General features: G+C 42.2%; 1 protein-coding gene across 1 annotated transcript in view; it reads left to right on the plus strand.

The window, feature by feature from the left end:
• The window catches only part of cdh23 (cadherin-related 23), a 710,459-nt gene that overhangs the window by 194,955 nt on the left and 491,957 nt on the right, over positions 1 to 23,547 (plus strand). Inside the window, 1 exon segment of the mRNA XM_052041602.1 lies at positions 6,354 to 6,432. Coding sequence (XP_051897562.1) covers positions 6,354 to 6,432 — 79 coding nt within the window.

The following is a 23,547-nucleotide window of genomic DNA, read 5'->3' on the forward strand; positions in this document are numbered from 1 at the left end:
CTGAAGGTTACTCCAGCTAACCAGCCTGACACAACTGTCAGACACTGTTTATTCGCTTTAAGAAAATAGAATGTCAGTTTTTCTCTGAACGAGAGATTCTTAGGCAGATCTCCCAGGGCAGTAAATTAACTGCCATAAATTCTAGAAATGGGATGTTGAATATTACACATTGCCTCTATTTCCTGTGCTACCCTCTTTAATACAGTTGCTGATTTGAAAGACATTTACTGGAGTGACTTATTGCCACTAGAGACCATTTGAGTTTGTTCCCCACCCCCTCTGCTGCATCTCTCCATCTGCAAAGGTCAATGGCCTTGGATTTACGGGTGTCACTGTCGAATGCACTTTTGATTTTCAAAGCTTGGTAAACACGGCAAATTAACCTAGAATTTCAGCTATTGCAACAGAGCAAACCATGTGTGTACCTTTCTACTGTTGGACCTCAAGACAAGGTAAATGTTTTTAACAGCTAAAATCCTAATGATGTTTTGAAGCACTGATTGGCAGATGGTAAATTGCATTTTGTGTCAGTATACATAGAGAGTCATACAGCATGGAAACAGGCCTTTCGGCCCACTCAGTCTGTACTGACCATCAAACACCCACCCACACAAAAATCCCAGTTTATTAAAACGTAGAACAGTGCAGCATGGGAACAGACCCTTTGGCCCACGATGTCTATGCCAAACATGATGCCAAATTAAACTAAATCTCCTCTTCCCACATTCCCGTCAGCTCCTCCCAGATTCTATCACTCATCTGCACACTTGGGAAAATTTGCAGTAGCCAATTAACCTACCAACTTGTACAATGTGCGAAGAAACAGGAGCCCCTGGAGGAAGCGCACGTGGTCACAGCAAGAACACGCACAAACTGCACACGGGAGCATCCTGGGTCAGAATTGAACCTGAGTGTCTGAACCTGTGAGGCACATCTCGTCAAAACTTTCTGTCCCAGTTTCTTGCTTGCACCAATTGTTCAAGATAAATCAAGCTTCACGAAATCCTTGATCCTCTTGTTTTACTTCTCTCACCAGGCCAACATTTGTTTCCCATCCCAAATTGTCCTCAGGGTTAATGGTGAGCTACATCAGTCCTGTGAGTGAACCCCCACAGTGTTGTGAGGTGGGAATCCTGAGACGTGGATGCAGCAACCGTGACACAGCGATACATTTCCATGTCAGAATACAGGTCCTCTCCAGCTAATAACCACCCAACTTGTTCATACATAGGGGCTATACACAAGTGTTTGGGAGACCATCGGGATGGATTTGCCGGCTACTGTGGGGCTGCAGGCATCTTCTGCCATGTGGGATCTCAGTTTGCAGTTGCATTTCCGACCTGGGAACTATTTGGGTTACGAACGGTTCACAGGAACAGGACCCTGTCGTAACCTGCAGTGTGGATTTGTAGGGAGCCTGCTGTGCCGGTGTTCCCATGCACCTGATGCCCTTGTCCATCTGGGAGGTGCAGTCTAACGTTGGCAGATAGCTGCAGTGTATTCTGTCGATGGTAGGCACTGTGTGCCAGTGAGAGAGCTTGCTAGTTAATCTCTTGTAGGTGAGTAAGGCTGAAATGGAGCATTGGCCAGGTATGGTTGCCTTTACATGGTGAGGTGGGATTTATCACATTCACCTGAACACCAGTAACGAAGTTCCAGAGCTAATTTCCAGTTAAAGGATCCAAAGTCAAAGGAGCCTTCCGTCATGACCAAACTGTCTGTGACCACCACTGTTGATTGAATTCTACCAATCCTTGTTCACAGCTTTATTCAGATTTAAAGTAACACTGCCCTTAATGCACTGAGGTGTTTTGTTTGGAAAGATAAACCAGACTTCCGGAATCTTGCAGAACTAAAGGAAGCCACTTGGCCCAGTGCTAGCTCTTTGGAAGGATGCCCTAATTAGTCTCACTCCATTGCTGTTTCCCCAAAACACTGCATTTTTTTAGTTAGGGTCCATATTGAAAGTTATAATTGAATGTACTTCCACCATTTTAAGCAATGTATTCTGGATTGTAAAAAAAATACCTCCTTAACTATACCCTGAACCTCTTGCAATTGGGCCAAAAGATGGGTTCCCTGGTAGCAGGAGCATTCACCACTGGAAATGATTACTCCTTTTTTACACTGTTGAACACCGTTCAGTGTTGAAACCCTCTGTTAAATCTCCTCAGTATTCTCTGTTATAAGAAAAGCAGTCCCAAGTTCTCCAATCTCCCTGTGCAGCTGAAGTCGTTCATCCCTGGGGCCATTCTGGCAGATGTCTTCGCACGCTCTCTAAAGCCCTGGATCCTTTCTTACATGGGGTGCCTCAAGCTGCCCACTGTACTCCCATTGATTCCTGAGGGTAATTGAATGATTTCTTCAACTAGAAATTACAGACCTCTTTTGGTTGGATATTAGAAAAAATATAGCAATGTGTTTTATTTGCCTTTGTAGAATTATTTTATTTCTCTTCACAATAGCTGTCCTAACATTGACTGGAATCTGTGAGCTGGTCTTTGACCCTTTACCCTTGACCCCATTGACACTTCCAGGACCCCTTAGCAATAACCCCAGTGCTATTTCCCTGAAAGAAATGAACTGAATCCTCCATGGATCTCTGCAAAGTTTATAAATCAGCTGCTTTGTGATGAGATGAGTTCATTATAAAATTCACTTGAGAATGATTTTTTTAATATATATTGAAGGTCCAGGCTAATTGGTATTGGGATAAGGGTAGCAGTTCTGTGCACCTTTCCTGTCTCTTTCAGGAGTCCCAAAGTGCTTTTCATCAAATTAAAAACTCTAGAGATGTAGTAAGTAATGTGATGTAGGAAGTGCGGCAGCCAATTCATACACAGCAAGCTTCCACACACAGCGACAAGATGATGTCCAGTTAATTGGTCTTTAAAACTGACTGAGAAATGAACATTGGCCAAGAGTACCAGCGACGACTCTTCACATTGGATCTTTGGAAAGAAGAGACAGGGCCACAACTTGCCTCGTCCAGCACTGCAGCACTCCCACAGTACTCCATTGTCTGGAGAGGTACTTGAACCAACAACCTGCTGACTCAGAAGCAGGGATGTTACATACAGTGCCACAGCTGATGGGACTTGAGAGGGAGAGAGAGAGAGCTTGGCGGTTGGATTCTCAAGTGTTTACTGCATAACTGAAAAAAAATTACGTCACTAAGTTTTGTCTTATGTATAAGATATAAGATCTTTATTAGTCACCTGTACATCGAAACGCACAGTGAAATGCATCTTTTGCATAGGGTGTTCTGGGGGCAGCCTGCAAGTGTCGCCACGCTTCCGGCGCCAACATAGCATGCCCACAACTTCCTAACCCGTACGTCTTTGGGATGTGGGAGGAAACCGGAGCACCCAGAGGAAACCCACGCAGACACGGGGAGAACGTACAAACTCCTTACAGTGGCCGGAATTGAACCCGGGTTTCTGGCACTGTAAAGTGTTACGCTAACCGCTACACTACCGTGCCTGCTGTGGTGAGAAAGATCTTTCCCAGAAACAGCAGCATAGTTTTGTTTTAAACCTTACTTGGACGTCTCCTGCCTTATTTACTTTCATCTTGTTTTGAATTGTTAAATCAGAATTTTAAAAAATAATTATAGCTCCACTGCAGTTAAAAGCAGAATAAGAGACCAGTCGAAGGAGTAATGTGCTCTTTGACATTTCAAAACAATTTACTGGCAGTGCAGGTCACTTATGCTGCATCATCTTTGGTTCAGCAATTAAAATATGATTGTTCTGTTTGACATTTTCCACATGAAGGGACTATATTTGTGCAATATTTTGTCCTTTTTGTTAAAAGGCAGGGCGAGGGGAGAAATTAATCAGTGATACTGACTTACTATAAAAATAACTAATGTCTTTGGTAGTCGGGTTTAAATTGGTTTGGGACACTTCTTGCCCAGTGTTGTGGAACTCTTGAATGAGTGCAAATTACAAGGATGTTTGTGGCATTGTGTGGAATTCCAGTATACAGGGAAGCGAAATGAATTTCACTCAGCATTTGCTCTGAAAGCCATTCCATTTCAAGGGAAACTTGCTGTGGCAGCTGTGCATATTTTCACTGAGGTTTGGTGCCGGAATTGATGCTGTACTTCACAGTGGAAGCAAATCGTGTCCTGACTCTATCTGAAAGGAACTGCCATCAAAATTCTCATCTGAAATTGTGGGAGGGTTTTGCTTCACATTCACTTGAAGTTGAAATAATACAGGCTTCGACAAAATGGATTGCTCATCAGAATAACCAAGGGCAGCAAACCCTCTCCCAGTACTGTAGAGAGTCTTGTATTTCTGTAGTACCTTGTGTGATCCCCTAATGCTACACAGCCATTGAAATACCATCAAATAAATGAGGGTTAGCATGGACGATGGACAAATGGTCTCCTGTCATAGGAAAATATAATTAATATGAAATATAGGTACTGATGTAATGCAGGGAATGTGGAACATGTGCAACTTGGCTGCCACAACCTACAGGTGATGATGACTAGATTAAGTTGACTCAGTGGTGTTGTTTGAGGCTGAGAGAAGAGATGGCTTAACCTAGCAGTTAGATGATATAATGGATGTGAGAGGAAAATGGAACGATGGTTTTAAGTCACTGTGATGGTGAGCAAAGCTGGGTTGTGGTGGGACGTAAGGTTACATTGATGGATCGTAGTTCAGGCTGGCTTTTCCTTGTAGTTTAAGTGCAGCCGGGTGGCACTAATGCGTTGCATTGCCTCAGAATGTTTCTTTCTTGGTTCATTATTACTGTTAGCTTTTGCCCACCGCCAACATTCTTGACATTGAGTGATGAGGTTGTAGGCTGACGGAGGCAAAATTTGGGCTGAAGGTTCAATGTAGTACAGAGGAAATATTTAATCAAGACCCTGTCTGTCCCTGAGTAGAAGATTCCTTGATATTCCTTTGAATGTGCAAGGAATTTTTCCTCCAAGTTTTGGCCAGCGTTTGTCACCCAACAGTATTGCTGTTTATGGAACCTTGCTGTGCATAAAATGGTTACCTTGTCAATTTACAACAGTAACTGCAGTTAAAAGAGCAGCCCAGTGGTACAGCAGGTAGTGCTGCTGCCTCATGGATGTTGCGAGTTGAGCTCAATCCTGCCCTCTGCTCTCCTTGTGGAGTTTGCACGTCCTCCCTGTAATTCCAGGTGCTCCATTTTCTTCCTACATTCCCAATTTAATCTTATTAGTAGATTAATTGGCTACTGTGAATTACCTCGAATGCAGGTGGGTTGCAGGAGAATCATGGGGGGACTTGATGGGCGAAAGAGAGAGACTAGATTGCATGGAAATAAGTGCAGGAATGGATGGTAGGAATTCTATGAAAGTTGGTATAGACTTGATAGGCGGAGTGGCCTCCTATATCATAAGAAATAATACAAACATAAAAGGCCACACATAACGACAGAACTAATCCCACCAACAATGGCAGAGAGCGGCGGAGGCTGAGGGAGACCTGATAGAAGTTTATAAGATTATGAAAGGCATAGATAGACAGCTAGTATTGGTTTATTATTGTCACATGTACCGAGGTACAGTGAAAAACTTGTCTTGCATACCATTCATACAGATCAATTCATCACACAGTTCGTTGAGGTAGTACAGAGTGCATTGAGGTAGTACAGGGTAAAAACAATAACAGAATGCAGAGTAAAGTGCCACAGCTACAGGGAAGTGCATTGCAGGTAGACATTAAGGTGCAAGGTCAAACAAGGTAGATTGTGGGGTCAAGGGTTCATCTCATCGTATAAGGGAACTGTTCAATAGTCTTATAGAAGCTGTCCTTGATCCTGGTGGTATGTGCCCTCAGGCTCCTGTGTTGTCTTCCTGATGGGAGTGGAGAGAAGAGAGAATGACCTGGGTGAGTAGGGTCTTTGATTATGCTGGCTGCTTCACCAAGGCAGCGAGAGGTGAAGACAGAGTCCATGGAGGGGAGGCTGGTTTCTGTGATGCACTGGGCTGTGTCCACAACAAAAGATTGGTATCTTTTTCCCAGTGTTGAAATGTCTAATACTAGAGGGCATGCATTTAAGGTGAAAGGGGGAATGTTCAAAGGGGATGTATGGGGCAAGTTTTTTTTTACACAGAGAACTGGTGGGTGCCTGGAATGCACTGCCAGGGGTGGTAGTGGAGGCAGATACAAAGGTGTTTGAGGCTCTTGGATAGGCACATGAATGTGCAGAGAATGGAGGGATATGGATCATGGACAGGTAGAAGGGATTAGTTTAGTTAGGTGTTTAATTAGTTTGGCACAGCATAGTGCGGGAGGCAAAAGATAAATGCAAATTCTTCCTTCCCTAGTAAGATTTCTTGTTTGTTTGCAATTATCTTCCAGGGTAAGACAGTACGAGTTATTACAGCGCTGGATCAAGACAGAGGAAGACCCCGTGGGATTGGTTACACCATTGTTTCAGGTAAGAGAGTATTGAATTTTCCCCTTTTGACCTTTCATTGGTTAAAGAAAAATGAGCAAAAACCTCAATCTTTAATTTGTAGCGGAAGGAATTTGCAATTGTCGCCAACAAGTATGAAAAGCATGGAGTGAATAATAGACTTATTGAGTAATATAACCACTACAAATCAGAACGTTTTGTAAACTCAGTGTGGTGCTTAAGTGGAAGTCCCTTATCATGAAGCCTGGTAGTTGTGACAGGAAAGAATTTTGTTCTCTGTTCCCACACAGTGACATTAGCTTGCAAAATAAATTCCTTTATGTTGCTTTATCTGGAATATAATGCCTTTATTTACAAAAGAATTCAGGGAAAAAGGAACTTCATGCAAAGATATTGAGCTTTTGCACAATCGTGTAACACTCTGTAGTATTGCTTTCACTTGGAATAACACTTGGAGTATTGTGTTCAGTTCTGGCCGCCTCATTATAGAAAGGATGTGGAAGCTTTAGAGAAGGTGAAGAGGAGATTTACCAGGATGCTGCCTGGATTGAGGAGCATGTCTTATGAGGATAGGTTGAATGAGCTAGGGCTTTTCTCTTTTGAGAGAAGGAGGATGAGAGGTGATTTGATAGATGTCTATAAGCTGATGAGGCATAAATCAAGTGGACAGTCAGAGACTTTTTCCCAGGGTGAAAATGGCTAACACAAGAGGGCATAATTTTAAGGTGATTGGAGGAAAGTATAAGGGGGATGCCAGAGTTATGTTTTTTTTACACAAAGAGTAGTGGGTGTGTGGAATGCACTGCCAGCAGAGGTTGTGGAGGCAGATACATTAGGGACATTTAAGAGACTAAGATAATCACATGAATGATAGAGAAATGGAGGCCTATGTTGGAAGGAAGGGCTAGATAGATCCTCGAGCAGGATAAAATGTTGGCACAACATCATGAGCCAAAGGGCCTGTACTGTGCTGTAATGTTCTATTTTTTATTTATGTGAAGCCATTTCTGTAGATTCCCGATAGCAGCTGCATCAGCTGTTCTTTTGGTCAAGTTTACAGTGGGTGATCACTGGCAATGGATGGAGGGAAAGAAGTGATCTACCCAAGGGCTTTGCTCACGTGGAACTGAACTGCAGTTGACACAAGTTATTTGTTATAAGGAAGGCACAATGGTTATGTTACTAGGTTTCAGATGCTTGTTCTTGCGGTCTAGAGAGTTCAAATTCCACCATGATATTTGAATTCAGTTTATTTAGAAAATTTAGAATTGGGAATCCAGAGTCAGTAATGTGACTATGCAATGATAAAATTTCTCCTGGTTCGTTGATATCCTCAAGGGAAGGAACTCTGCCATTCTCCCTTGCCTTGGCATGTATGCATCTTCAGTGTAACAGAAAGGTATTGAGCTACTCAGTGCAAGGGCAATTTTGGATGGGTATTAAATGACATTACTGCCCGTACTGCATGAGCAAGTGTGAAGCAGATGTCACTCTGGCAAAAGTCTGGTGCTGCAGGTTCAATCTGTGCTGGAACTCTAGGCTTATGTACTTTTAACTCCCCCTGAAACTGTCACCATTGCTGTGATGGAACAAACCATTTAAAAAGGGTCTACGTGCAATCTTTTAGTGTCTCAATCTCCACATCCAATTCATGACCCTTATTGCAGCTAAGTTCACTGGTAAAACCAGAGTTACTTCTCTCTGCAAAATGCATTCAGTGGAAGATAGCTACATAATAGTGATGGTGGGCAAAATTAATCCCTGGTCACGTTCAGAAGTGATAAAGTGGAAGAACTGAATAGTCATCTCCATGATTTGACTCACAAATGGGGTGGTTGTGTCCCTTGTCACTTGACCAGAAGGTTTCAGGTTCAAATCTACACCCAGAGAATCCAGGCAGAGTGCAGCATTAAGAGAGTGCCATCCTGCCAGAGATACTGTCTTAGAAATAGAACATTAAACTGAGGCTCTGTCTACTACTCCAGGTAGGTGTAAAAGATCCCATAACACCATTGCAGAAAAGAATCTGGGAGATGTCCCTTGGCCTGGCCAATGGTTATCTGTCAACCATAGCAAACCATATCTATCCTCCAATACATAGTATCTGTGGAAGCTTGTGTGTATATTGACTGCCAAATTTCCTACATGACATCGTAAGTGCAAAAAATGTTATTGACTGCAGGACACTTCAGGACATCCTGAGAAGGACACACAAAATGCTGTGGAAATGCTTTCTGCTTGTCTTCCCGTCATCTTTCGAAAATAGCTCAACAGACTAATTTGCCTCTTTAACCTTTTGGTGACTAGTTGAAAAGCCACTGTTAACTAAACAACTGATTGTGACTGTTTCCCTCTGAAAATGCCAGTCTGTAAATAAACCTATTTGGAAGTTTGATCCCTTAGGAAAGTGACTGATATTAATCATTATCTGAAGAGACGGGCACAGCATCGAAATTCTACATGTAATACAAAATACAACAAATTAGTTTATTGCTTGCTCTGGGCGCACAAACCCAGAGTACTCTGTTTGCAAGGTCTCACTTCATTCAGTTCATAAGAATCGAAAGCCTGCCTGCAGGGAGCTGAATTTTATGTTGGGTTTGAATCATCACAGTTGTATTACAAGAAGCCACGTGACTTCTTCTGGTTTCTGTATTATCAGAATGGACCTGCTTGAGCCCAAGTCAGAAATTAAATGCACTTTTCAGTCAAAACCTTTTACTGTATTTTCTGTGTGTGTGCTTTGTTAACTCTGGAAAGGATTATGTTAAGTGAGTAATTGGATCTTGGAACCTGTTTGTGGCCGTAGTTCATTAATTCACTCAATTTTTTTTTGAAAGTACATGTGCGAATCTTTAATTTTACAACAGCATAATAAGTTATGGCCTTTAAAGAAAGTAGGTCTTGAGGAATCAAAAAGGCCTGAAAATATCATCTTTATAAAAAAAAATTAATCATTCTTAATTAAATAAGAATATATGAAATAGGAGCAGAATAGATCCTTTGAGCCTACTTTGCCATTCAGTGAGATCGTGACCGACACTCTGTCTTGAATCCATATTCTGAGCAGTCCCCATTACCACTTGATTCCCTCAGTGTGCAAAAGTCTGGTTGATCTTAGCCTGCAGAGAGTGACTGTGATATTTTAATAAACGGAAGAATAAAATGTTCATTGTACCTTGAATTCAAAGAATATTCTCCAAGGTGTGAATAAATACTGGAATATTTTTACCTGCCTTGTGCTTTTTAAAAGGAATCATTGCCCACTGATGCCCTGCAGGTTTTAGGAGTGCTGAGTATGTGGAAGATTTGGAGAATATTTTCTGCTCCCAGAACCTGAGTAAACAGATTCATTGAAGCGACTGTGATATCTTTTTAGATCCTGGCATCGTTATCGGCGTTACCTCTGTACCGTGCACATCTGCTGATGCAAATGAGAAGACAATTGCTGTCTCTCAGGTAGTTGGAGGATGATAACAAATTGCAAAGTGGGTAATTGCAAAAAGAAGTATGTTTGACACGTATAGGGTACTGCAGCAGACTGGACGGTTACGAAGGCCTGAAAATGATGGAATCTGATAGGAGAGGAAGGTGGAGCATGGAATCAAGTGGGGAAGGTGGGCATGGCAGATGGGAATAGTTGGGGGAGGAGTGTGTGGGACTGATGGAAAGGTGAAGGAGGGGAAAGAAACTGGCTGATGGGGGCTGGGGTGAGTGTAGGAAGAACTGGGTAGATCAGGAGGAGAGAGAAAAGGGACAGAGGGGGAGCAGTTTACTGGAAGTTGGAGGAATCAATGTTCATGCTGTCGGGTTGTAGGCTACCCAGGCAGACTATGAGGTGCTGTTCATCTTATTTGCGTTTGACTTCACCCTGGCAGTGGATGAGGCTGAGGACAGACATATCGGTGTGGGAATAGGAAGGAGAATGAAAATGACCGGCAACTGAGAACTCCAGATGGCCATCTGGAATTGGCCATTGGTGTCGATGTATAAGGGAAAAAAAATTGTTTACTCAATGCCTTTCATGGCCAAGGGGTCGTCCAAAAACATTTCTGCCAATTAACTACTTTTGAGGTGCATTCACTGTTGTAACGTGCGAAACATGGCAGCCAATTAGCACACAGGAAGCTCCCACAAATGGCAAACTTTGTTTTTGGTGATGTTGATCAAAGAATAAATGCAAAATGCTGGAATATCAAAATACCAATCTCAGCAAAAATTATTCAAAAACATGTGCAGCCCAGTGATGAACAATTAGCAACTGATGTCCTTCCATATGTAAATTGTGTATCTCATGCTGAGATCATGAGTTTTAATTAAAAATTAATGATCTCTTCCTGAGCAAATTAGATTGATATTTCAAACATTTGAAACCAGTAAATTGGTATCTATTAGCAAAAGTGGCAACTATTGACTGGAAGTGGTTATTCCACTTCCTAACGCAGTTCTCAATGCAATTTAATCAAATTCTAAGATGGATTTGATTGTAAATTGAAACTGGTTTCTTTAACATTATGCTTTATTAGTAAGGTCCTGTTTGTAAGTTTGAAGCTCTGCCTTAGGAAGAATCTGAATATATTGGAAATACTTTTGGACCAGAGTGAGACGGATGATTTTACTTTGTTTAAAGAGGCACTTGCTGATCCAAACAGCTTTTCATTGGAGACAAAGGTAAAGGACCCATAGAAAAGCAAAAATAAAAGAGAAAACTAACATAAAAATGGAGAATTTTGGGAGTGCTCAGAAGACCGAGCAGTAACTGTGGAGATGGAAACACATAATGCTTTTGGTAGGTGACCCATGTTCTGTATTTAAAAACAAACAGCGACTTGCATTTATATAGTACCTTTGAGAAACTCAGGACATCTCAGGACACTTTCTGACCAGTGAAATATTTTTCATATGTAATTTACAATTGTAATATAGAAAATATGGCAAGTCTGTTTATGCACAGCAAGCTCCCACAATTAGTAATGTGATAATAACCAGATAATTCATTCCCATGGTGTTAAGGCATAAATGTTGGCCAAGGCTCCAGGAAAAACTCTGCTCCTCTGTGGAATAATTCATGGGATCTTTGGCATCCACTGGAGAGAGCAAATGACCCCTGGCTTAACGTTTCATCTGGGAAGTGGCACCTCTGAAAGAACATGTTATTGGCCCTGTGCACGTGTTGGCCTAAATTTCTGTGTTATTTTTGCTGTGGTACCCAACCAACAATTTCCTTTGAAGAAAGAGAGCTGCTGACTGAGGCATGAATTGTGCAAATACCTTAACTTTCTTGAACGTAAGTTCCAATATAGTTGAGGACAAGAAAGTAGATTGGTTAAAATACACAAGGTTGGATAATGAATAACAATCGAATCAGTGTGTGCCACTGTCAAGATGGAATAAATATCAGATGAGAAAAAAGGCCTCATTGCTGGCAAAGAACAATATTAGAACACACTAAGAAATGTGGTGATTTCCTGCAGTTAATTCCTTGGAATGGAAGTGATTGAAGTGAATGCTGTATATCTGTGAGAACCCTTAGAGGGATGGTAATAAATATTAAAGGTTTATCACCAAGAATATCTCTCTTCTGCTTAATGGCCATTCTCAGTTGATAAATCAGGTTGGTTAAATCCCTAATACTTGTTGGTAGAATGGGGCTGATCAGCCATTTAGCCTTCTCATAGTTACCCTACTGTAAAACGCTGAGCAGTTAAATAATACATGCTTCGATACAGTTAGTTATAAAGTACATTTGCTTAATGTACTTTATAATTTTGTTTAATTCTGAGCCATTTTGGCTTAACTGGCTGTTTTTCTTCTGCTGGGATTTGAAGTTAAAACCGCTGTCAAAATAGTGTTGGTGATTGCCTTTCCCCACCTTCAGGAGATATTTGAAGTTGGGTTGGACTTCTTTAATTTAGTTTCAGGTAGAAATGGATCAATAGTGCAAAACCACCTGGCTTCAGGGATGTGATGGAGGAAGTATAAAGGGCACATTGGAACAGTACACTGGGAATAGAGGGCACTTGTTTGTACAGGAGCAGTTTTATTCTGGTTCATGTTACTCTTTGTCTGGGAATCCCTGATGCCAATGCTGGATGTAAGAACCCCTTCCTTTTCTCAACACTTGCCTTCTCTCATTGAGCAACCACCCCAAGATATATTCATTAAACAAAAGAAACACCATTGAATGTTAAAGTTTATTCCTGCAGTTGTTTCTCTTGTGCTGAATGACTGTTCTCAGTAATGGGGAAAGACCTTATTCCTTCGAGTCATAGAGTTATACAGCTCAGAAACAGGCCCTTCATCCCAACTTGTCCGTGTCGACCAAGGTGCCAACCTGAGCTAGTCCCATTTGCCTGCGTTTGGCCCATATCCCTTCCTTTAAACCTTTCCTGTCCATGTACCTGCCCAAATGTCTTTTAAACATTGTAATGGTACCCTATCACTTCCTCTTGCAGCTCATTCTATATACCTGCCACCCTCTCTGTGGAAAACCTGCCTCTCAGGTCCCCTTTAAATCTCTCCCCTCTCACTTTAAACCCATCCCTCTAGTTTTACACCCTTGTGTAAAAGACTATAACCATTCACCTTATCTATGCCTCTCGTGATTTTATAAACTCCACGAGGTCACCCCTCAGCCTCCTACACTGCAGTCCAAGCCTGTCCAGGCTCTCCTTGTAACTCAAGACCGCCAGTCCCGGCAACATCCTTGTGAATCTTTTTTTAAAATTTTATTTACAGCGTGGTAGCAGGCCCTTCCGGCCCAACAAGTCCGCACCGCCCATTTTAAACCCAAATTAACCTACCCGTATGTCTTTTGCAATGTGGGAGGAAACCGGAGCACCCGGAGGAAACCCACGCAGACATGGGAGAACATACAAACTCCTTGCAGACAGCGACGGGAATCGAACCCCGATCGCCGGTGCTGTAATAGCATCGCACTAACCGCTACTCTACAGTGCCGCCCTTTTCTGCATCCTTTCCAGCTTAATGACATTGTTCTTGTGGATTGGCAACCAGAACCGTGCACAGTACTCCAAGTTGGGAGCTGAATGGGGTTTACTGGGAAGGGAATCTTAAAAGCAGGAGAGTAACACTGGGCGACCAGGCTGCTGATTTAAGAATAAGTATGTAATGAACTGGAGAACACAATTGTTGCCCATCCACTGAACATTTAGCCCAGGCTGGGACCAGATGAATGCTGACTGTTTGCCGCACTGTTGGAGGTGCTGTGCCTCAGATGAGATGTTCAACTTGCTTTGTTCTCGTGGGTGAATATTAAAAAGTCCCATTGCAGTCTTTCAAAGACTTATCCTGCTCTAAGATCTATCTAACCCTTCTCTCCCACATAGCCCCCAATTTTCCTATCATTCATGTGTCTATCTAAGAAGTCTCTTAAATGTCCCTAATGTACCTGCCCCCAAAACCTCTGCCGGCAGTGCGTTCCACGCACCCACCACTCTCTGTGTAAAAAAAAACTTACCCCTGACATCCCGCTTATACCTTCCTCCAATCACCATAAAATTATGTCCACTCGTGTTAGCCATTGTTGCACTGGGAAAAAGTCTCTGACTGTCCACTCGATCTATGCCTCTTAACATCTCGTACACCTCGATCAGGTCACCTCTCATCCTCCTCGTCTCCAAAGGGAAAAGCCCTAGCTCACTCAACCTATCCTCATAAGACATGCTCTCCAATCCAGGCAACATCCTGGTAAATCTCCTCTGCACCCTCTCTAAAGCTTCCAAATCCTTTCTATAATGAGGTGACCAGAACTGAACATAATACTCCAACTGTGGTCTGACCAGAGAGAAATCTCTCTCTTAACCACTCAGAGATGTTATCCAGTTAGTTTTCTGCTGGGAGCAGGTTGGCTGTAAGACAAGTTGGGTTAGAACACATTGGGCCCTCAACGTGAGCCCCATGCCCATACAAACCCTTAGTGGCCAAGCAGCAGAGACCAACCTTAAGGCCTCACTACTGCAGCCATTCTGTGACTTGGAGCAGTCTATGAGCGACAACTAAGCCTCAGCTGGCACAACCTGAGGCCCTATCTATGGACTGCCGTGAGGACCTGTGACTGATCGTGCTGTTGATGGTTTTTTCCACCATTTCCAAAAGTGTGAAGATCAAAGACATTTGGAAATGGTTGAAAGAAAATGGTAAAGAATTAAAACAAATGTTATTCAGAAAATAAAGTAAAAAAAGAAATAAAGGTGAAAACTGCTGTTAATTTAAAAACAAATACATAGTTACGTGGGTTCAGACAACACAGAGTATAAATTTTATAAGACAGTGAAGAGAAATAAAAGACTGTGCAAAACAAGACATGAGTGCAGTCAAGACATTGAACACAGTCAGAGACAAGTCCATGGTAGCGCAAGAGGTGGTCTGTAGTGTTCCGTTGCTGAGATAGGGTTATGGTTGTGCAGGTCTACTCAAGATAGCTATTCCTGAACCCGGTGGTGTGGGACTTCAGGCTTCTGCCTGACAGTAGCAGTGAGAAGGGGGCATGACCGAGATGGTGGGTATCCTTGATGATAGATGCCGCCTTGTTGAGGAGTGCCTCCTGTAGATGCTGACAGTGGCGGGGAGGGCAGTGCCCGTGATATACCGGGCTGTATCCACTACTCTCTGCAGCCTCTTGCATTCCTGTGAGTTGGAATTGCCTTACCAGGCCATGATGCAGCCAGTTGTTGATTGGCATGTATGTTGTGGGCTGAAGCTCCTGTTTCTGTGAGAATGAGTTTAAGACTCTAAAAAGCCATGGAGTGGGTCTAATTGAATAGTACTTGCACGGGTTATGGGTGAATGAGCCTTCTCTGTATTGTGAAGTTCTGTGATTCTACTGTGGTGAATATGGATGGATTGAGAGAATTCCAAATGAACATCTTTGCCTATTTGTCATCCCACTTCATTCCCTGAGCATACTGCCAAGGGACTGAAATAAATAATCTTCTGATGGTATAGTCATTGTATTTAGAGCTGGTTGCTGTCATGTCACTCACAGGCCCAGAGACTTGTGAATTACTCAATATTGGTTCCCAAAACAAACATTTTGTGTGAATTTATGGGTAAGAAATAGAAATGTCCCCAATAAGAATGAGCTTCACTGACAACAGTAATAAAAAGGAACTATTGTTAGGCCCACCATATATTAAGTGAACTGTTTGCGAGGGAGATTATTGTTCCTCCACAGCAAAATGTTGGGAAGGAATTTAATTCCAGACTGAACACTTGAACTCCCTAAGATGCTCCTGTAAACTCCTGAATATTATAGCCCAATTCTTTCTGCATGGCCAGCCTGTTATGCACCACATCTTTGATCTATCGTGTACCTCCGTGGTGTCTCGACATTTTATTTTGCAGCTGGGTCAAGATGCTGGAAAACATGAGGCTCAAAAAGCTGATTTTGAGCAAAAATGTTCTTGTTAAACCTGTCACTTATGGCTATTAAATTAGCTCGTGACAAATGTGCTGTAATTCTTGAAGGGAATCTCACCATTAAGGGAAGAGTTTTCTTTCTGCGTATGTACCGCTTGAGACATGGTGCACATTTTCACGTTTACCTATATGTCATAGATACCAGACAATTAGAAGGTGTGCTGTTGTGTTCTCTGTGACGTTTTACATTTTGAAGCACTCCTAGATTCATACTACCGTTGGAATTGCTTTCTCTGACTGTGGTTTTGATGTAGTTTCAAAGTTCTGTTCATACAAGTTGGTCTGTGACCTGAACCATTGACTTTCTTCACAGATGCTGCCTGACCTGCTGCGTGTTTCCAGAACTTTCTGTTTTGGGGCATTTTCCATGTTTAATTCCAAAAGATGATTTGCAGGAACTTGGCTTATACCTGTGTTGTACACAAAAGAGGATATAACTAACCTGAAAGGCAAATGCAGAGTGAGGGCTGACTCTGTGCTCAGTACGGAAGGAGTGCTGCATTGCCAGAGGTGTGGTCCTGTGTGTGAGATGCTATACCGAAGCTTTGTCTGCCACTTGCTGTTGTACAGGTAGACATTACAGATCTCTTGACACTGTTTACAAAATATCATTTGGTTACCTTGCCTTAACCAATGTGGGTAAAAATAGGTGAACTGGTACTTAAACTACTGCTGGATTTAATGATATCACATTTGGGTTGGATGATGCCTTTTAATGGAATGCATCATATGAAAAGCTCTTAAGTGTATGAGATACATAAGTTTGATAGCTAACATTGAAGTGTTCCCAAATCTCAGCCATTAGCCAGTCTACTTGTGGCTATTGATTAAATTACTTAACTATATATATATATATATATATATATATGTTTCATTCTCCTGTTTTTGAAGTCACCATGGCTTCTTGTTCCCATTCCACCTGACTGAATGGGGTAACTCAGAACCTGCCACTTTCAGCTTTGCTTTGAGGAGTATCTCCATACAGCTTTAAGCATGACCCCTAAGCTTCTGGTCGACAATGATTTATTTCTATGTGACACTCCCATTCTGTATTTGGGGTCCAATACTGTCCCAGCACAGCTCAGCACAAGCTTGAGGAGAGTACCTCATCTTCTGACTGGGGACTCTACAGTCTTCCAGATTCAACAATAAGTTTAATGGTTTCAAATAACTCAGCTGCACCCATTTGCAATTCTCAGTGCGTTTACTGATTCTTGACCCATTAACTCCATCTTTTTATCTTGGCACCACCATCCAGTGAACTTCTCCACATTTATCACCTTTCTCTTTTCTCTGCCTTTCCTCTTTCACAATGTCTCTAAAAATACTTGGAGAGTCAAACAGCTTGGAAACAGGCCCTTTGGCCCAACTGGTCCATGCCGACCAAGATTCCCATCTAAGCTAGTCCCATTTGCCGGTGTTTGGCCCATATCCCTCTAAACCTTTTCTATCCAAATTCCTTGTAAATGTTGTTAATGTACCTGCCTCAACCACTTCCTCTGGCAGCTCATTTCATTTGCATACCACCCTCTGGGTGAAACAGTTGCCCTTCAGGTTCCTATTAAATCTATCCCCTCTCACCTTAAACCTATGCCCTCAAGTTCTTGATTCCCCAACCCTGGGAAAAAGACTGTGTGCAGTGACCCTATCTATACCCCTCATGACTTTCTACACCTCTATAAGATCACCGCTCATTCTCCTAGGCTCCAATGAAAAAACTCTCAACCTACTCAACCTCCCTCCATAACTCAGTCCTCTGAGTCCTGGAAACATCCTCATGAATCTCCTCTGCACTAGTTCCAGCTTAGTGGCATCTTTCCTATTAGTAGGGTGACCAAAACTGAACACAATATTCCGAATGTGGCCTCACTAACGTTTTGTGCAACTGCAACATAACATCCCTGACTGATGAAAGCCAGCCTGCCAAAAGCTTTCTTCACCACTCTGTCTACCTGCAACACCACTTTCAGGGAACCATATACTTGTACACCTTGGTCTCTCTGTTGTTACTTATTCCTTAATTTTCTTCCAGTTTGGATGAAGTCATCATCTGATCCACAAACTATCACCACAGATGCTGACTGTCTGTATATTTCCATTATTTTCTATTTATTTTCATTATAGCTAGTGGAAAAGTACTGCAGAGATGATCAGCAAACAGTGATACAGTTGATGGGCTGAATCTTGTAGTTTCTATTATGGCAGGTGGTGTAATTATCTTGAGGTTCAGACATTATAAGTTAAATTGAAGAGCAAGGAAATGGCTGTGATCCTGGTTTGTGCTCTTCAAGGTAAGTTTAACAAAATACTCACGTCCTTCAGAGAAAAATTATATGTGTTGTCTTTAATGGTTGATGGTTAGCGGACAGGCAGAATATTCATTGACGCACTGTGTGCTGAAATGACAGCTAATGAAGATATGTGGGACTTATCCCAGTTTTGCACAAAGTAAATGTGAAAAGTGCCACAGTGGAGCAGTGCTAAACATGATGCTCAGGAAAACGTCCATAGAGTGCACTGCAGTTTCTTACCCAGGGTACCCCAACTGTCTGCCTCCCAAATCTATAAACTCTACTATCTAAAAACAAAAGGCTGCAAAAGCTTAATTTGAATTCAATTTTAAATACAATTTGGAAGAATTGTATGATATTCAAAATCTTTGCTAGAGTATAGCATTAATTTTTTTGGAAATTTTGGTTATCTTAGAGGGCTAAGAAGTAAATTACTGCATTGATACATTCTGGCAGTAAATAAGGATGGCTCCTTCCTTCTGGTTTCCTCACTAAAGATGCCTGAAACTGAATAAATATAACATTTTCCCTTGCTATTTGCAAATTTTTCAATATGATAGGCTCCCTAATAGCAGTTTTCTCTGATTGTCCTTGTGCCTGACAGTAACCAGTGTTGGAGTAGGCTGCATTCTCTCAGAGTTTGCAGGATACTGTGTGCAGCTTTCATCAAGCTCATCAGCAGCTGCCGTCACTTTGCCGCTGAGTGCAGGTCCTGAACTTGGCCATTTGGGCCATCAGCCTGTGTTGGTGTTTTGCTTTGGATGCCAGTTGCGTGACATGACTTCTCTCCTGTTTGCTGCAGGTCATTTCATTAATATCTCTTTGTTACACAGCTGATTCCCTTTCTGAAGAATATGTAGATTCTGCTTCTACAAAAGTTCTATGTACTGACCACACTCAGTGTAAATCAACTTCTGCTTTGTAATCCATGGGATCATCTGCCAGTAGCCTTGAAGCTTTGAGCTTTGGTTTGTGGTACATATCATTGGCAATGTTCTTGTGGTCTCTTTGTCTTTCACAGGAAACCTCATCCCCTATAGGTCTTCTGTGCCTGCTCTCTGAATCATAGAACCATTAACTTTCAGCTTAACTCTGCTTCTCTGGGCTTCACTTGGTTTGCATCAGGTCTTTGAGAGGATATTTTGCAGGTGCTCACATTCCAACTTGAACTTGACACTATTGATCCTGTGTCAAAGAAAAACAATGTCCCATTTTTGCCCTCTTGCACAGGACAGAAGAAAGTGTTTTTAACCACAATTCTTTGAGCTTGCCACAAATGGGGATTAGAGTCAGGCAGTACTTAACTTAAACTCTGAGAGTGATGGAATTTTGACAGCCAAAGGCATTAATGGATGTGAGGAACAGGCTGGTGTATGTGTGGGTCATAAGACTTAAGGGGCTGAATTGTCTACTCCTCATCTAGTGTTTGATTTGTCAAGACTGCCTCAACTTGTCTCTCTGTATATTATCAGCAGACTCATTTAATTTAGCTTGTACTTCTGTTTGTTGGGTTAACATTGCACTTTGTCACTTCCTTGTTTAACTGCATGATGAGTTTTCTATTTGGCCCATAGATAATCGGGACAATCACATTGGATTCACAACTTCGATTATAATTAGATAGTTAGAGGTGGGGAAAGTCACCAGTTTGGAATGAAGAGTTGCACCATTGGTTCTGAGTCACTGCAACTGCAGCTGTTTACAATGGGCCAAACAGTTCTGGATTTGGACTGGGACCTTTCCCAGAAGTAGTGGTTCTGAAGAAGGATTGTTGACCTGAAAGACTAGCTGTTTCTCTTTCCACAGATGCTGCTTAGCCTGCTGAGTTTTTCCAGGATTTTCTGTTTTTTTATTTTAAGTTTATTGTTATCTTAGGCACATATACGCAGGGTACAAATGCCACGAAAATTAGCTTTTTGAAGCAGCAGCACAGTACATTACAAGACGAGGACAAACGTAAGTTTAACATAAACTTAAATTAACATCATTATACATAACTTACATGTGTACAAAATAAACATATCGACACTAGTGTAAGATTGAGAGAAAGATTAAAAAAAAAGTCCAAGGTAGTGTTAAAGTTTTTCAGAATTCCAGTGTCTACGGATTTTTTTTTTGATTTTCAGGACTTGGGTCATTGTCCGGATTTAGTTTCTTTGGATGTGGATACCAGACTAGCTAACGTCAGAGTGGCTCTGAGATGAGAATTGGCCTCGGAGTTTTTAGAGTTTTCAAACATCTGTGATAGAGATAATAAAAATGAACTTATTCATTTTTATATAAAATAAATGTTGGGAAAAACTGACTAAAAACTGACTAAAAACTGACAAATAAAATATAACAAAATAAGTCAGTCACTTACAGGCACAAGAGATTCTGCAGATGCTGGAATCTGGAGCAACACACACAAAATGCTGGAGGAACTCAGCGGGTCAGGCAGCACCTATGGAGGGAAATAAACCAGTCCTGATGAAGGATCTTGACCGGAAACATTGACTGTTTATTTCCCTCCATAGATGCTGCCTAACCTGCTGAGTTTCTCCAGCATTTTGTGTGTGTTGCACTTACAGGCACTTATCTCTTTGCACAGGATAGAATGGTGATCCCATTCTAATGTACAGAGTGGCCATTCCCACACCAGCTCTCCCTGATGTAAAGCTTGAGGGCCAGATATGAAGGTCATCTGGATTCTGACCTCAGCAAATTGTAGAATGCAAGTCCAGCAGTGGAGTGGCTGTTCAGGTTCATTGGGATGTGACCTTCAGGATATCTCAGACTGCTGCCTCTGACCATGCATGTGTGGATATCCGAGATTTTTTAATGGTTGAATGGCTGATGGCCAGTAGTTTCTTCAGAACATCTGGTCATTTGGTAGCCTGATTCAGCCCATCACTCCATTGTTAACCTCACACATTAAAAGAATAAAATTTGGCACCTCATGTAATCCTGTTAATTGGCATTCATGCCAAGAAATTGCTGGATTTGAATGTGAATTAAACTCACCACAGCCAATTAGAACAGGGACCCTGAAAACAAGGTAGGATACGGTCATCGGAGACACAGGAGACTCCAGATGCTGGAATTTGGAGCAAAAATGACCTGATGCAGGGTCTTGTCCCAAAACGTTGACAGTTCCTTTCCCCCACAGATCCTGTTCAACCCGCTAAGTTCCTCCAGCAGATTATTTTTTGCTTGGGATATGGAGGCTCTTGGGAGGGATAGTGAAGTTGCAGTTTTGTGGCAAGAGTTTTAACACTGATCTTTTTTATTATTTGTCTCTTTCTTTTCTCTCTATATTTCTGTTCCCCCTTTTATTTTGCATGTTAACATAGAACACTACAGCACAGTACAGGCCCTTCGGCCCACAATGTTGTGCTGACATTTTATCCTGCTCTAAGATCTATCTAACCCTTCCCTCCCACATAGCCCCCTATTTTTCTATCATTCATGTGTCTATCTATGAGTCTCTTAAATGTCCCTAATGTATCTGCCCCCACAACCTTTGCAGGCAGTGTGTTCCACGCACCCACCACTCTCTGTGTAAAAACTTACCCCTGACATCCCCCTTGTACCTTTCCTCCAATCACCTTAAACTTATGTCCCCTCGTGTTAGCCATTATCGCCCTGGGAAAAAGTCTCTGACTGTCCACTCGATCTGTGCCTCTTATCATCTTGTACACCTCTATCAAGTCACCTCTCATCCTCCTCCTCTCCAAACAGAAAAGCCCTAGCTCACTCAACCTAACCTATTATTGCTGTTTCTTGCTCTGTTTCTTGGTCCATATCTTCCTGTCATAGGTTAAGCAGATATACCAGTGCCACAACATCTGTGAGGTCTTTGATGCAATGTTGGTGGCCACGACATGACAGGAAACTGTGTTCTAGCAGTTTGCAACCTGCGGTGAGGTGAGGAAGCTCAGTTCACGTCGCAAGTTGTCTTGCTTCACTGGTTTGCAGACCATTATTAATCAATATTTTTTGAACTCGTGAAGCTTCAGGTGCATTTAACAAACTGCTTTTGTGAGGTAGAGACCTGACCTCTTAGCAACCTATTCTTCCCAAGAGGCTGTCACTGACTCCAAATCTTATTCATCTATAAAACAGTGAGTCAGTCAACCAAAATCAGCATTAAACAATCAATTGGCTTTCTACTCCCTGAATCGAGGAGATGATATTTCTGCCTGAGTGGCAAAGGCTTTAGAAAGTTCCAGAAAACTTTTCACATTGTTTCTCATTCAGTGTTAAATGTCTCGCATAGATTTAAGACTTCAGTTTGGATCACAGTCAGATTTGTGAATCTTTAGCCTCAGAAAGCACCATGTGTCCATTTCACCTGCAAATAGCTTGGATTTCTCTAGGTTCTTAGTTTGATTACACAGCCTTCCTTGGTTTGTGGATCGGAGACAGTGCTGATGCCATGGGGAAATGGGATTTCAGCACCATCTACTTCAATGCAGTATTGGCCTTTGGAGGTATGATGAAAAATTAAATAAAGGCCTTGCCTTTGCACATGAGAAGAAGGTGAATTCCCATCCAGACTGAGATATGCAAGATGGATGATCTGGTCATTTTGTTTGCTGTGTGTTGGATCTTCCTGTGGGCAAATTGGCCGTTGCTCTATTGCAGCAGGGGCCATGCTCCCAAAACACTTTGCTACATTTTGAGCCCACGGTTAAGTATGCTCTGCTCTAGCCTTCCTTTCCTGCAACCCCCCTATCCCCACAGCCACTGTCCATCCCCATTCTTTGAGTCTCCACAAAATTTCTAGATCCTGCTGACTGTATCCTCGTGTGCTGTCCTGTTGATAATCGCCTCATCATTGGTTGTTGTGCTTTTAACTGCCTCCATCTCTCTGTAACTCCACACTTCAACCTCCAAGATGGCCATTACAACCTCCTTGTTTGACCGAACCTCTGGTCACCTGCACTTTGGCCCCATGTCACAAGATCACAAGACAAAGGAGCAGACGTAGGCACCCACTGAGTCTGCTCCGCTACCTCACCATGAGCTAAACTATTCCCATCCAGCCCCAATTCCTGGCCTTTTCCCCATATCCCTTGATACCTTCACTAATTAGATATCTATCAATCTCCCCCTTAAATACCTCCAATGATTGGGCCTCTACAGCTGTATGTGGCAACGAATTCCACAAATTCATGACCCTCTGGCTAAAGAAATTTCTTCTCATTTCTTTTCTAAATGGGTACCCTCTAATTCTAAGACTGTGCCCGCTAGTCCTGGACTCACCCACCAAGGAAAACAACTTAGGCACATCTACTTCGTCCAGTCCTTTCAATATTCAAAATGTTTCTATGAGGTCCCCTCTCATTCTCCTGTACTCCAATGAGTACAGTCCAAGAGCTGACAATCACTCATCATATGTAAGCCCTTTCATTCCGGGAAT

This window comes from Pristis pectinata, chromosome 30 (assembly GCF_009764475.1).
Source record: "Pristis pectinata isolate sPriPec2 chromosome 30, sPriPec2.1.pri, whole genome shotgun sequence".
Classification (NCBI taxonomy): Eukaryota; Metazoa; Chordata; class Chondrichthyes; order Rhinopristiformes; family Pristidae; genus Pristis; species Pristis pectinata.